The sequence below is a fragment of the Octodon degus genome, unplaced genomic scaffold, assembly GCF_000260255.1.
Source record: "Octodon degus isolate 3935 unplaced genomic scaffold, OctDeg1.0 scaffold00230, whole genome shotgun sequence".
Taxonomy (NCBI): Eukaryota; Metazoa; Chordata; class Mammalia; order Rodentia; family Octodontidae; genus Octodon; species Octodon degus.
Genome location: NW_004524806.1, coordinates 1,788,325 through 1,802,797, shown reverse-complemented (window position 1 = coordinate 1,802,797; position 14,473 = coordinate 1,788,325). Strand labels below are relative to the sequence as shown.

Here is a 14,473-nt window from a genome sequence, read left to right as displayed (position 1 = left end):
AGGACCGTGTGGAAGTCATGACCCCTCACGCACCTATGTGCTGCTGTTTTCCTCCCTGTGCTGTGGAGATGGGGAGGTCGGAGGGCAGGCAGGGGCACCAGCTACTGCTGCTGCTCTCCAGATGATTAATGCTTTGGAAGAAGCAGCTGCAAGCTTGCTTTGTTCTTCCCTTCCCGTCATGTGACAGGTACTTCTTTTTAACCCTGTACCCTCTCTGTCCACAGGCAAGGCCAAGGGTCTCCAGGAGGGCAGACTAACAATGTCTTCAGAAACACGCAGGCCATCCCAGCCAAGTCCTTGGCCCAAGGCCAGATTATCTACTCAGATACCCACGAGATATCAGATACGATCAGCTGGCAGATTCTGTGCTGGTCACCAAGCCACATACCCATTGGGCCTTAGCATTAGTGTCACCTTTTCATCTACTTACTCACCTTAAATGGCCCGAGCCTCTATTCTAGTCTCCAAAGCTAGGAAGTTTACCCCAAACATCATAATAATAACTAAATTTTTAAATTTATTTTTTAAGACAGGGTCTCAGGGCCTGCATAATAGTTCAGCAGACTAAGCACTTGGCTAGGTAAGCACAGGGGCCAGGTTTCGATCCCTGGCACCGTACACTGCACGGGACCCGCCATTGGGAGCGCTGAGCCAGCAATAGAGACCAGGCATGGTGGTGCACACCTGTAATCCCAGCACTAGGGAGGCAGAAATCAGGAGGATTGCTACAGAGTCCAAGCTGAGTAGTGAGACCCTGCACACACACACACAAAAGACAGGGTCTCACCATGTAATTCAGGCTGGCATTGGATTTGCAGTGATCCTCCCACCTCAGCCTTGTGAGTGCTGGGACTACAGGTATGCACCACCATGCCCAGCTTTGACTTTAAACCAGAACATACAGTAGTACCTTGGTTTACTAACTCATTTCCCTCCACGATTCTGTCTGTAAACCAAGCTGGATGAGGACCAAGTCAAATTTCCTCATAAGGTCAACACTGAACCTAACTACAGAATGATTTGGTTTTCATCCAAGTCAGTTTTGCAACCAGAATCATGGGAAGGATCAAGTTCACAAACTGAGGCACCACTGTAATTACCAGTATGGTCTAAGTAATGTTGTGATTAGTTTGTTCCTTCAGGTTTTTGTTCATGTCTCTCTTCTTTGTTTTCTTATTTGGAGATTAAATGCTACTTCTATTATTTCAGGAGGTTTTCCTCTCCCTGAGTTTTCTCAAAATGATGTGGTGCCTTACTTCTTGCTCTTGTTCCCATGAATTCTACATTATGCTTCTTTCTTTTTCTTTCTTCTTTTTGGGGGGCGGGGGGATTCAGGGTCTCTGTAATTCAGGCTGGCCTTGAACTCACTATATATCCCAGGCTGGCCTCAAACTCATGACAATTCTCCTGCCTCAGCCTCCCAAGCACAACACTATGCTTATTTCTTGCTCTTTTTGCTGTGCTACTGCCTCCTTTTCTTTATATATTCTGTTCTAATGGCATAAATAATCTTTTGCATAGCATCATGTAGACAATATGAGCATGAGGGATTCAACTTGCGGAGCTTTAAGCCCCTTGATTTCCTCCCCACACAGGTCTATCCTTAGTCCTGGGGGTTGGAGCCACTCTGACCCCAGCTCATCTCTATCTCCCTGAATCCTAAACTCTGCCTCACACCTTTTTGGACCACTCTACTCACCCTCTTATGGTCACTAACTTCTTACCATGCCTAGATTTGTCCCTTATACTTATCATTATTCAAACTCCTATTTGAATCTTCTCACTAGCCAAGCCTGTTGGCACACACCTATAATCCCAGCACTTGGGACCTGAGGCAGAAGGACTGCAGCAAGTTCAAGGCCAACCTGGGCTACAAAGCGAGTTCAAGGCCAGCTTAAACTGCACAGTAAAACCCTGTCTCAAAAATACAATAAATAAATAAGTAAATACATAGGCTCACTGTTTCTCTGACCTTGAGCCCTAGTGGGGTATCTTGTTCAGCACAGGGCCTGAAATCATGATGGCTACACATGCAGTGAAGGCAAGTAATGAGTATATGTTAAAAAAACTAGATGAACCCCAGCAGCTGAGTCTTTAGGGGGACCATCCACCTACCAATTCCAATAGAACTGGTGTAATGAAGAGGAAAAGTGTCTGGGGATCCCACCCCCACCCCAAGTACAGGGGTGCAGACTGCCCATTTCTGGGTCCCAACCCTCCTCACCCAGGTGAAAAACTGGACTCAGGAGCAAGCAGAGTAAGGTACTAATGTTTTTAATACAGTCTGATCAGTCAGTTCACATCACAAGCTCAACCTGGACCTGCTCACGTGGGCCACAACCTAGGTACATAATTCCCCTACCTACTGGTTCTCTCCACTTTCTGGCTCTCAGTAGCACTGAAGCCCTCTACCTTTTCCTGACCAGACTGGTATTTTTTAAAATTTTGCATAAAACTATTTCTTCCATAGACTTCAAACAACCAACTAGCCAAGTTAATTATGGTACACCTAAACGAAGTTTAATACTAAACCTAATGTGTGACTGCGGTTTACAAAGAGCTCTGTATCACCTGGGATAGCTTTCAGTAGCAATTCACTACAACTGGTCCTAAAAAATAATAACAATAATAATAATAATTAGAGAATTAAAACCCAACAGCAAGTTGAAAGGTTAAAATCATGTAAAAACTGGAATTTGGGGTGAAGGCATCCTCAATAACTGAGCTTGTCTAAAAGCACAATGCTAGCTTTCAGCAGGGCTTGCGAAGGTCTGGGCCCTCCAGCCCAGGGGCTAAGCTCAGGGTACTCTAGGAGGACACTCACCCCATGGTCCATGGATTGCTGTAGGCCTGACTTCTTTAAAAACTGTTGGCCACTGAGGTTGTGTGAGTGGGTAGAGACCCTACTGTGATTTCTTTTGAGGTCAAACAGGAAAGGCAAATGAGGAATTAGAGAAGTGGGAGGGGACCAAAATCTCTGAAGTCCCAGAATACCAATGGGTTTGGGAGAGTCACTAAGAATTGAGCACCAGGAGTTCCGGCTCCTACCCATTAGAGAGACCGGATCTGGTGTTGCCTTCGAGGCTCATGTAGTGTTTTCTGCCTTTGTCCCATACTGGGTTTTGCAGGTATTTCTGCAGAGAATCAGATGAGATCTATTTCTACAAACCATTGGGGGAATGGGTAGTGGATAAGGAGTAGGGTTTGGGTTGGGGAAGAGTTAAAAATGAATAAAAATCTCTCAGCTACAGAACCCAAAGACATCACATCTCTCCGCATTCACAGCATTTCTTGGCAGTCCCCGGAAGGCTGTTTCTGTGGGGACGCAGCCTTTGCCTCACTTCCCTTCAGGCCCCATGGGCTGCTGGTCCACCTCAGGGTCTACTAAGGATGAAGCAAATGCCGACTGAACAATCTGAAACCCAAAGGACTCAAGGAGTGACATGTTCTGCTGGGGGGAGAAAGGTGAGCCAAGAGCAGGGCCCAGGTCCCCTAGAGGGCCCCCCAGGGCTCGGACATGAACCTTCTGGATGTGCTTGTTCAAGTAGGACTTAGAGCGGAAAAAGCTCCCACATTCAGGACACGGGTACTTCTTCTCCCCGTCAGACTCCATTTTGTTTTTGGGGACCGCCATGTCACAGGAGAAAGAGCCATTGGCGCTCTGCTTCTCTGGCGTCTTCAGATCACTGGCATCTGAGAGGTCGCCGTAGGAGTCGGAGCTCTCAATCGGATCCTGATGTGAGCATTTCTGGCCTTCTATGAAAAAAACAAAACACAGGAGAGAGATGAGGCTAGGCTTTGGAGATGCCCCCTCCTGGAGGGGTCATGAGAGGCCAATTCACAGGCCTATGGAGGGCAGCAGTGGGAAGCCATTGCCCTGGCAGAACCCACAGAGGTTCAGCTGATCAGTCCAGGAGCCTGGAGTGCCTATGGGGGTGAGACAGCAAGATCCTGGGCCACCGCCCTCCCTCGCGGTGTCTCTTCATGCATGTGCACAGGTATCACTCACCATATCTCAGCCTGCTTCAGGGAAGGGGTATACGGGGGGGACCTCTACTGCTTCTGTCAGAATAACTCAAAGACCCCCAACTCCTAGGTGCTCTGTTGGGTGCTTCTGGGGGTATAGCTCTTGTGAGGATGCTGAGCAGGTATAACAGTGGCCTTGTCTCCTGCACCAGATTAACTATAACCCTTGCAAGATAGGCCGAACCACGACAGTGAGGTCCTCCTCCCAGCCAAACCCCATCCACGGCTCAGACAAACACCAGCCCAAACACAGAGCCCTTACCACCTTCCTTTTGCCAAAACTCTTTCAGGACCATGCAACCAAAGCATACAGATTAAAAACCACTCTGAACAACTCAGCTGGGTATCCTCACCCATAGGGCCCAGGAAAAGCTAGGCCAAAAGACAACTCTCACTGCTTCACATGGCCTGGCCCACACTACAGTCCTCTACCAACTAGCAGCTTCCTGCCTGGGTCCAGAGCCATGCCGGGATGGGAGGTCTGTGATGGGAGCATGGAGCATGCCATCTCTGCCATCTCTACCATCTGCCAAGCTCTGGCCTCATCCTGAGGCAGCAACAACAGGACACACCGCAGCACAACCTGAATCAACAAGCAAAAGTGGCCCTGGGGAGCTCTTTGCCACCCAATGCAAGTCAGCAGCAATCAGGTAGCTATTTATTGCCATGCATCTCACAAATGCAGCCAGAGACTCTCTGAAAGGGCCACACACAACAATTAGCCACCTCTAGTGTGGGAGAAGCTAGCCACTGGCTCCCAGCAACCCAAAGGTCAACGGAGGGGAAAGCATTCTGCTGCAGCTGCACACCATCCTACAGGGCAGCAGGCAATGGACAGGTCCAGAGTGACTCATCATGCAAGGTTCCTCTTCCTGCCCCGCGCCCGGGGCATCCCTGCAAGGCTCAGATGGCAGGGGCTGGCCAGGACGGAGAAAGGAGGACTGGAAAGAGGAGGCAGGGGCTGGACCTTGGCACTGCCCTACTGCCTCACTCGCCAGCCTGGAGCAAGGTACCCACAGTGACATCTATCCTGGAGGCCACTGCCATCCAGGTTCCCCATGCCCGGCCCAGCGCCCCCACAACACAGTCTGCGCAGAAAAGCAAAGTGCAGAGCAAGGGGTCGCTTGCCTTTGTTGCCATAGGTCCTGGCGCAGTGGAACGCTGCTCCCCCATTCGGGATGGGCTCCTGGTGCCTGGAGACCTGGGGAAGGGGAACACCGTGGTGGGTTTTAACATGGACCTTTAAGTAGGAGGCAGAGGAGAAACCTAAACAAGACAAAAGGAGATGAGATCCCGTGGCCAACCAGAGGTACCTCTCTGCTTTCCCTGGTCTCTGGCCGCTCTGGCTACTACTCCCAAGTCAGCTGCACCTAAAAGAGGGTCCCCTCCTTGGTTCGAGACAGCACAACCACATGAACCACATGGGTTGGGATGAAAATTGGCTATGTGCACAAGTTAGCTTCTCTGTAGAGTACACTCTGCAAGGCTGTATAGAAGGGCCCAGGCTGGCTGCCTGGTAGGATGCCCTGAAGTCCTGCCCTGGCTAGGGCCAGAGGCCAGCTGCCTCTGGGCTTGCTTGGTGCCATGGTAACGAGAGGTTTAGAGCCGGATATGGTGATGCACAGCCTCTGGGAAGCTGCAGCAATATTATAAATTTCAGTCCCACAGGGGCAACTCAGTGACTTAGTGAGACCCTGTCTCAAAATAAAAATGAAATGAAGGGCTGGTGGGCTGGGGAGATAGCTCAGCTGTCTAAGCGCCTGCCTGGCAAGTGCAAGGACCTGAGTTCAGTCCCTGGTACTGCATGCCGTGTGGGCCCTGTAGTCCTGGATGCATTGTACTGGCCTTGAAACCAAGCATGGTGGCGCACACCTATAATCCCAGTGCTGAAGAAGCTGAGACAGGAGGATCACTATACATCCAAACTATGTAGTGAGACCCTGTATCCAATAAATAAATAAATAACTTTTTAAAAAGGCATTAAAGGGCTGGGGATGTAGCTCAGTGTGAAGGCCCTGGTTTCAACCTTTAATACTGGAAAGAAACAAGGAGACAGAGACAGAGAGAGGAGGGAGGAAGGGAAGGAAGAAGGACAAGACGTCACACGTGGTGGCTTGCACCTATAATCCCAGCACTCAGGAGGCTGAGGCAGGAGTTTGAGGCCAGCCTGGGCTATATAAGTAGGTTCAAGACCAGCCTGAAATACATAGTGAGACCCTGTCTCAAAAAGCCAAAGGTTAAAAGAGACAGAGACAGAAGTAGAGAGAGAGAGAAAGAGACAGACAGACAGACAGACAGACAGACAGACAGACAGACAGACAGAGAGACAGAGAGAGGGACACAGACAGACAGAGAAAGAGACAGAGAGACAAAGACAGATAGGCAGAGAGAAAGAAGAGAGACAGAGACATGAGAGGGGAGAGGGAAGGGGGAGAGAGAGAGAAAGGGAGAGAGAGAGGCTTGAATGGATGTTGCACAGTCCCAGGTCAGCTGTAGGACCATGGCTAGAAATGTGATCAGACAAGTACATGGGGCTACAGGGCAGCCACAGGCCTCCAGCCAGCAGAATGACTACTTAACAGTTGTTAAAGGAAAGCTGGATACCAATCCAGATGAAGGTAAAATGGAATCCCCAAAGAATGCCTCCAGGGGTTCCTCTTTAGGCTGTTAGAATATATTCTGTTAGGGCTGGGAGATAGCTCCCCAGCACCACCATGGCAGCCCCTACCCCAGCGCCCTGAGCCAACCACCAAGACCTGGCTGGGAAGGCTGAAAACAGGAGGATCACTATGGGTCCAAGCTGTGTAGTGAGACGCTGTACCATGTACCAAATACATTTAAAAAAAAAAAAAAAAAAAAAGTATGTTCTGTTTTGCCAACTTGTTTGCCTTCAGAGTAACTCCTTTAGTGACTGCTTAGACCCTTTGAAGAACAGTAGGAAGTTATGCTGAAGGGGCACGGTCATCTTATCCATGGTGGTCTTTTTCATCTAGTGTGGAGCAACCACCAGGCTCACTTAACAGGGACAATCAGGCAGTCTTGTCCCTGCTATAGCTCCTCCTAGATGCTTCGGTCAGTTTGAGCTCTAAGATATCTCGGGCTCCAAGGATACTGAATCAGGTAGGCAGTAAAGGGATTTCAACTTGGGTTTCACAGGAGGAACGATCCCATCAAACTCCACTGTGACCAAGGATCAGAGAGTACCTTTAGCAGGAACCAAAGGTTTTAGTTTAAGGCCCCCTTGGGGTGCTGCTCTGGGTCTGGTTAACAAACACTCAGTACTTCCATTCCCTTTAAAAATTATACAGACACAGGATCACAGGGAGATCCTCTGCTACAGGGTCAGAGGCTGGAGCGTACTGTGTAATGCTTGCATGAAACTTTTACAAACATCTGAATTGGCATAGCATTTTGAATGCTGCTACAACTGTCATAAGGTTCATCTTTTTTTTTGGCACTAGGACTCAAACTAAGGACCTCATGCTTGCCAGGCAGGCATTGTACCACTAAGCTATTTCCCAGGCCCTAAAGCTTCATCTTTAGCAAATGCTGATGGTATACTGGGCCCCAGTATATTATATGTGTTGTTCTAAAGGGCTTTTAAATTTTTTTATTTTTATTTTTTTGATATTTTCTTTTTTGATACTGGGAATTGAACTCAGGGCCTCACACTTGTCAGACAGATGTTGTGCCAAGAGCTATATCCCTAACCCATACATGCACTATTCTGAAGAATTCCCCAAACACCTTATGCTTTAGGAGTTATTACTATATCAATTTTATTTATTTATTTATTTATTTATTTTTTTGCGGAAGCGGGGATTGAACTCAGACCCTTGCACTTGCCAGGGAAGCGCTTGTTCCACTGAGCCATCTCCCCGGCCCTATTATATCAATTTTATTTATTTATTTTTTGGGCAGAACCAGGGATTGAACTGACACTTGGGCTTGCCAGGCAAGCGCTTATTCTACTGAGCCATCTCCCCGGCCCCTATTATATCAATTTTAAAGAGAAAGATGCAAGAGGTTTGAAGTGAAGTAACTTTCAGTCACCTATACAATACTGCTACTAAGTATCAGGGCTGGAATCCATGAAGTCCCAGGTCTATATGCCCCCTAGAACTTGGTCTTTAATCACCAGCAAGACCCTTACATGGTCCTGTGTCTTGCCCCTGAGGCCTAGAAACTTCTTTTGAATTTTTGCAGTAAGTTTCATCATCACTAATGGTTTGCGGTAATAGAAAGTGCTAGTAGATGAGAGGGCTGGCCTGTGGGAAGCTTATTTAACAAATACTCCCTATAGCAGCATCTGGTGGTTTCTGACAGGAATATAGGATCAGGAAAATTTTCTTTCGTTTTCTAACACAGCTACTTCAAAGAGTCACCGGGCTGAGGCACTGGTCCCCCCCCCTCCCCCCTTGTGTCTAGTAGAGCTAGTTGTCTTACACAGTAACTTCAGTGATTAGCCTGGGGGCAGTGACTGGGGGACAGGAGGACTGCGCTCACATAAACATTCTGAGAGGGAGGATGCAGTCAGGGATGAGTAGACAAGGCCAATGAAAAAGAGGTTCTCAGTTCTGCCTCTTAGATCAGCCCTGTGGGGATGATAAAACCAAGTGCAACAGGGAGACACCGGGCCCTAGCAACCATCACAAGATATCAAAACTTTTGGGGGGGCTGGTGAGATGGCTCAGTGGTCTAAAGCACCTACTTAGAACAAGCTTAGCAAAGCACAGGGACTGCGGTTCAATCCCCAGCACCATATGCCAGCCAGCCCCTCCCCCCGGTGGGCTGAGCTGGCCACACGGTACACACACACACACACACACACACACACACACACACATAAATAAATAAATAAATTTAAAAAAAAAAAACTTTTGGAATGTGATGCCATCTTAGAATGGAATTTTTCCTTTGGTTTTTAATTCAAGGCTTCTGAAGTAGTGCAGAGCCCTCCCCATGGTGTGCGAGGGCAAGTCCACTGCAATCAGAGTGGATGGGGAAGGAGAGGGAAGAACCCAGGAATTATTATATTTACTCCTTGGAGGGAAAGCTGTACCCGAGGAATACAGCAGAGCAGATGCTCAATAAAAACTCCCTGTGTTTTTCTGAAAAACAGTCTGAGAAACACATGGCTGGGTCCTCTTGACTTTACCCCAGCTGTAGACTATACTATCTATAGCGAAACCACTTGGCACAGTGGTTTAAACCTAAAATTTAAACACAGAGCAACTCGGGAGCCAAGTGTTGGGGTGAAACAGAAGCTGAGTTTCTGAACAGAACACATCTTTGAAGCCAGACATGTTGAGCCAGAATTCTAAATTCCCCCACCTTATTCACCACTGATTAGCTGAGAAAGAATCAGCTTGATCCAGACACCCACATGATAGACGCTTAGCACACATGTGATTAGCAAACAACCAGCAAGCCACCCTCCATCTCACTCCAGAGAGGAAAGTTTATTAGCAAAAGACTACTGCTTCTCAATTGCATTTTCTTGCCTGGTGCCCGTGCAATTCACAGACCGGACACAAATTCCCCTTTGGCAGTTTCCACATCTACGCAGGATTAGAGACTGCTTTTTCCATGGCCATAGTCTGGAGGGGCCACATACAACTGTGTAAGGGGTGGGACTGTGTCAGTCCACAGGAATGCAGGTTGCCTGCCTCTGTGCACATGCGAGCTCACCTTTCAGCCAAAGATGCTTGAATCCACATAAAGACAGATTCCTGACAAACTCTCTCACTTCCCAGGACATACAAATATGTACAAATACTCTGCTACAGAAAATTTGTAAAAAGAAGAAAATCACCAGGCCAGTTCCTTCTCTCCTTTCCACCATTCAACCCAACTGATTTCTTTAACCTCGGAAGGTGGGAACAAGCTTTTCTAGCCATAACAGACCCTTTATGAGAAATGATCTGGGGCTGGGGAGATAGCTCAGTAGAATAGGTGCTTGCCTGGCAAGCGCAAGGGACTGAGTTCAATCCCTGGTTGTGCCAAAAAAAAAAAAAAAAAAAAGATCATCCTCTAACATATGACCTGATATCTCTGTAGGACAATGGGTCATCTGTCTTTTAATCTTGCACATGACCCACGTGTGGAGTTAGGGGTGCTTCCTTCTTGACCGTTCTTGATAGCAAAGAGCTATTTTCGAGCCAAACACTATGTTAAGGCAGGTCATTAGATATTTTTTTTTTTAATATTTATTTATTTATTTATTTAGTGTGTGGCCAGCTCAGCCCACCAGGGGGCGGGCGGGCCAGCATGTGGTGCTAGGGGATTGAACCGAGGTCTCTGTGCTTTGCTTGAGCTTAGCTTGTTCTAAGTAGGTGCTTTAGACCACTGAGCCATCTCACCAGCCCCGGTCATTAGATAATTGACTGGTCAACAATTAATTTTATTTTATTTATTTATTTATTTATTTATTTTTGAGACAGGGTTTCACTAAGCAGTTTGGGCAGGCCTTGAGATTATTTTATAGCCCAGATTGGACTGGAGCTCACAATGTTTCTCCTGTCTCAGCCTCCCAAGTAGTGGGATCACAGGCATGTGCCACCATGCCAAGCTGCTGATGAACAATTAGTGACTGAAGAATCCCAGAAGGCACCTGGAAGTTCACCTGATTTAATCTTAACTGTTCTAACCAGCAGGCTAACTTTAGCCTTTTGCTTGAACCTTTACAAAGCTAAGAGAATTCTTTTTCCCCACCAGTGCTGGGGACAGAACCCAGCATAAAATACATACTAGACAAAGATTCTACCACTGAGCTATACTCCCAGCTAAAAGAATGTTCAGTTTGGTCAGATGCAATGGAACATGCCTGTAATCCCAGCTACTTACGAAGCCAAAGCAGAAAGATCACAAGTTTAAGGCCAGCCAGAGCAACTCAGCAAAACACTGTCTCAAAAAAGGGTGGGGGAGGGCCAGCCAAATAGCTCAGCAGATTAAAGCATCTACTTAGACGCAGGGGCCAGCCAAATAGCTCAGCAGATTAAAGCATCTACTTAGCCGAAGGAGCCGGGAGTTCGATCCCCCTGGCCTGCCGTGCTGGCCCCACCCCAGAGCACACTGACATGGCAATTGAGACCTGTAATCCTAGCACTTGGGAGGCTGTAAACAGGTGGATCACTGAGTCCAATCTGCACAGTGAGACCCTGTACACCCTGTCCTAAACACACACACACAAAGGGTGGGGGATAAAGCTCAATACTTCCTTGGTTCAGTCTCTAGTAGCATTAAAAAAAAAGTGAGCAAAGCTTTGGTAATCTGGGGACAAATGATGACACAGAGCTCTCTGGATTCTGATTCCAATGTTCTAATACAGGGTCTTACTATGTAGTTCAAGCTGGCTTCAAACTTGCAGGAATCCTCCTGCCTCACCCTCTCGAGTGCTGGGATTACTAGGATGCATCAACATGCCAGAAATGAGACCAGGAGTAGCAACCTGCTCCTCCTCTTCTGATAAAACACTAAAACCATTTTCCAAGTACTCAGTGTGGGTTGGACCAGCACTGGGGGAAAAAAGAATTCTCTTAACTCTGTAAAGGTTCAAGCAAAAGGCTTGAAAAAGTTAGCCTGCTGGTTAGAACAGTTAAGATTAAATCCGATGAACTTCCAGCTTCTTTCATCTCCTTAGAGGAATGACTTCCTACTTTGATCATGGACCCAAAAGATGTTTAGCCTATAATCCAGATCTAATGTTGGCTTTCCTGAGAAAAGGTAGGCTCTGGTTTTACTCTTCTGCATTCTCCCACCCCAAGCCCACAGTTTGTGGCTGTTGCCCAATTCCTCTTTATCTGCTCTCAGGGAAAAAAATCCTGACATACAACAGTTATTGACTCTGCCACATCAGCTCTCTCCTAAATGGGTCAACTTTCCCAGCTGGTCTCTGCTGCTATCAGCTCTTCTTTTCTCCTGAGCTGGGTTCCCAGAGCCCTAGGTCTCCTGTCCAGCTCTTGCCCTACTCTCCCATCTGGGCTAGGCCTTCTAGGTTTTGTCATTAGCGTCTTTCTCTACTCTTATTGGTTCTCAGCATGTAGTATCTGACTCCAGTTTTGGGACTGGGAACTTGAACACTGAAAACTCAACAAAAGGCCTGCTAATGACACATCACAGAGGATTTAGAGTTATTCACCAGGAAGCCAGATCAGGATGAAGGAAGAAAAGAAACCTACTTTTTCAGGGCTAGGGCAGCTCTAGTAAAGGCCATCCTGATAACTCTTCACCCACATCCCACTCCACTGCTTGTTCCCCAGAGGACATTCCCACCAGAATGGGCTGTGACATGTCAGAAAACAGGACCGACAGCTTAAGCAGCTTTAGTTACCATTGCTCCACTTTCACATCAGGTTTCCTGGTGGAACAAACATGGACATTCAGTGGCCATCATGAAAATCCGCAAGGTGTACAGTATCAAGGAGGCACTCAATTGCAGGACACTACAGGCTCCCAGGTACCTGGAGATCTCCCTCCCCGGAGAACTTTAGGGCACATGGAAACGGCACAGACACCCAGTGAGTCCAGCCAAGGCCTGTAGGGGGCACTGTACCTTGTCTAAAACAGAATCTCAGCAAATAACATCTTCCCTACCATCAGTACAAAGCATAAGGGTTCACCTTAGTGAGTGCAGAGAACTACCTACCTTGTCTCCTGGGACCCTCAAACAATTCTGTGACATAAGAAAAGAGGTGGTTCTTAACCCCATTTGAGGCTTAGAAAGGGGAAGAGAAAGAAAAAAGGGGGGAAGAGAGAGCTCAAGGCCACACAGTGACCACCTAAGACTAAACCCAAGGTCCTTTGACTCCCAGATCTGCATTCAGGTCACCAAAGCATAGCTCAGACTCTCAGTAATGTTGGAACAAGAATGCCCCAGGAGGACTGGAGATATTGCTCACTGGCACAGTGCCTGCCTGGCAAGTGCAAGGTCCTGAGTTCAATTCCTGGTACCGAAAAAAAGAAAGGAGAGCCAGGGAGATAGCTCAGCAACATAAGCGCCTGTCAACCAAGCACGGAGTCCTGGGCTCGATCCCCAGTACCAAAAAAAAAAAAAAAAAAGAACGAGTGCCCCAGAAGATTAAGGACATCCCAGCAACACCCCCACCTGACCAAAGCAAGCGCACCATGCAGAAGCATCCTTTACATCCACATTGATAGCAGCTCCAACCTCCTTCAGCACAAATATGGACCAATCATCCCCCACTGACACTGCTTGCAAAACACAAACTTCCAGCAATTCCAACAGCCAGCTAGACCCAGTAGAACCTCAGGGCTAAGACTGACTTCATCTATCACAACATTGCTGCCACCACTAGATGCAACCTAGGCCAACCTCTTCATCAAGCACACTGTCCTGCTCAGAGCATCTTCTGCTTCCTCTCTTGCCAAGGTCCCAATCTAGTTGAATTTGGGGTCTCTGCTGACCATTTGTGCTAATAAGTGTCTACCTCTCCAGACTCAACCTCATTCCTGGCAGCTGAATTGCACATGCCAGTGAACCAGCCAGAAAAAAACTTTGAAGCAGGACCCCTTTTTGCCCCACTTTGGAAACTAACAACTCCCCTATGAACCACAATAGTTTAGCATTGTTTACAAAATGCATTCATCCTACCACCTCAGTGGCAGGTATGTTTAGGCCCAAGCCTGGAAATCACTTGTCTCAGTCCTATCTGCTGGTCTCCTGGGACCTCCCATGCCAAGCACTCCAAGCTTCTTGGGAAGGAAGGGGGTGCGAACTGCTAGCTGGGTTGATGAAAACGTTTGTCATTCAGTGAGAAAAGAGGGCTGTGCAGGGTGTAGCGGGAGGCAGGGTGATCAAGACACCCTTGGGCTTCCAACACAAGTTCAGGCTCCTCCAGAAGTGAGGAAATAGGAGGGAGATTACCTCGATTACAAATACTGCAGAAGTTGCTGGGCCCCTCGCTGTGCTTCTTCAGGTGGTCTGCCATGTATGCTGCCCGCAAATATTTCCCACACACCTGGCAGGGGACCTTGTCTTCATGACAGGCTAGATGGGAGCGCAGACGGTCTCGTGTAGCAAAAGAAGCATTGCAGGTCTGAGGGCAGGAAGGAAAACAAGATGAGGCGAAACCTAGTATTTCATACCTGACCAACTACACTGTGAAGCAAAAATAGCTCCTGCCTATGGTATGATTGCCTTGAGAATTAAGAGAGCGATGGAGTTTGGCTCATGGTCTTTACCCAGAATGCCAAGTGGCTGCTCTTATTTCCCAGAATACCTCCTCACAGAACACCTAAGTTTGAATGACAAGTTCTCCATCATAGACATGCCTTGTACATAGCAAGCTAAACTCTATGCTCCTTTACAAAGCAAGGAATTAAGTATTTATTTATCTTTAACTAGGGGCTGGGAAGATGGCTCAGTAGAATAAGTGCTTCCATGGCAAGCACAAGGGCCTGAGTTCAATCCCCGGTTCTACAAAAA

General features: G+C 47.6%; 1 protein-coding gene across 3 annotated transcripts in view; it reads right to left on the bottom strand.

Moving 5' to 3' along the window:
- Positions 1 to 2,258: 2,258 nt before the first annotated feature.
- Patz1 (POZ/BTB and AT hook containing zinc finger 1) overlaps positions 2,259 to 14,473 on the bottom strand; it is a 22,042-nt gene continuing 9,827 nt past the window's right edge. The window contains exons 3-5 of one of the 3 annotated variants that reach the window (XM_004645509.2): positions 13,913 to 14,084; positions 5,155 to 5,227; positions 2,259 to 3,756 (exon numbers count right to left, since the gene is read on the bottom strand). In XM_004645509.2, the coding sequence (XP_004645566.1) occupies positions 3,723 to 3,756; positions 5,155 to 5,227; positions 13,913 to 14,084 (279 nt within the window). In that variant the 3' untranslated portion in view covers positions 2,259 to 3,722. Of the gene's footprint in view, positions 3,757 to 5,154; positions 5,293 to 13,912; positions 14,085 to 14,473 lie in introns of all 3 variants that reach the window. The other 2 variants (XM_004645505.3, XM_004645506.2) reach the window with 2 other exon arrangements.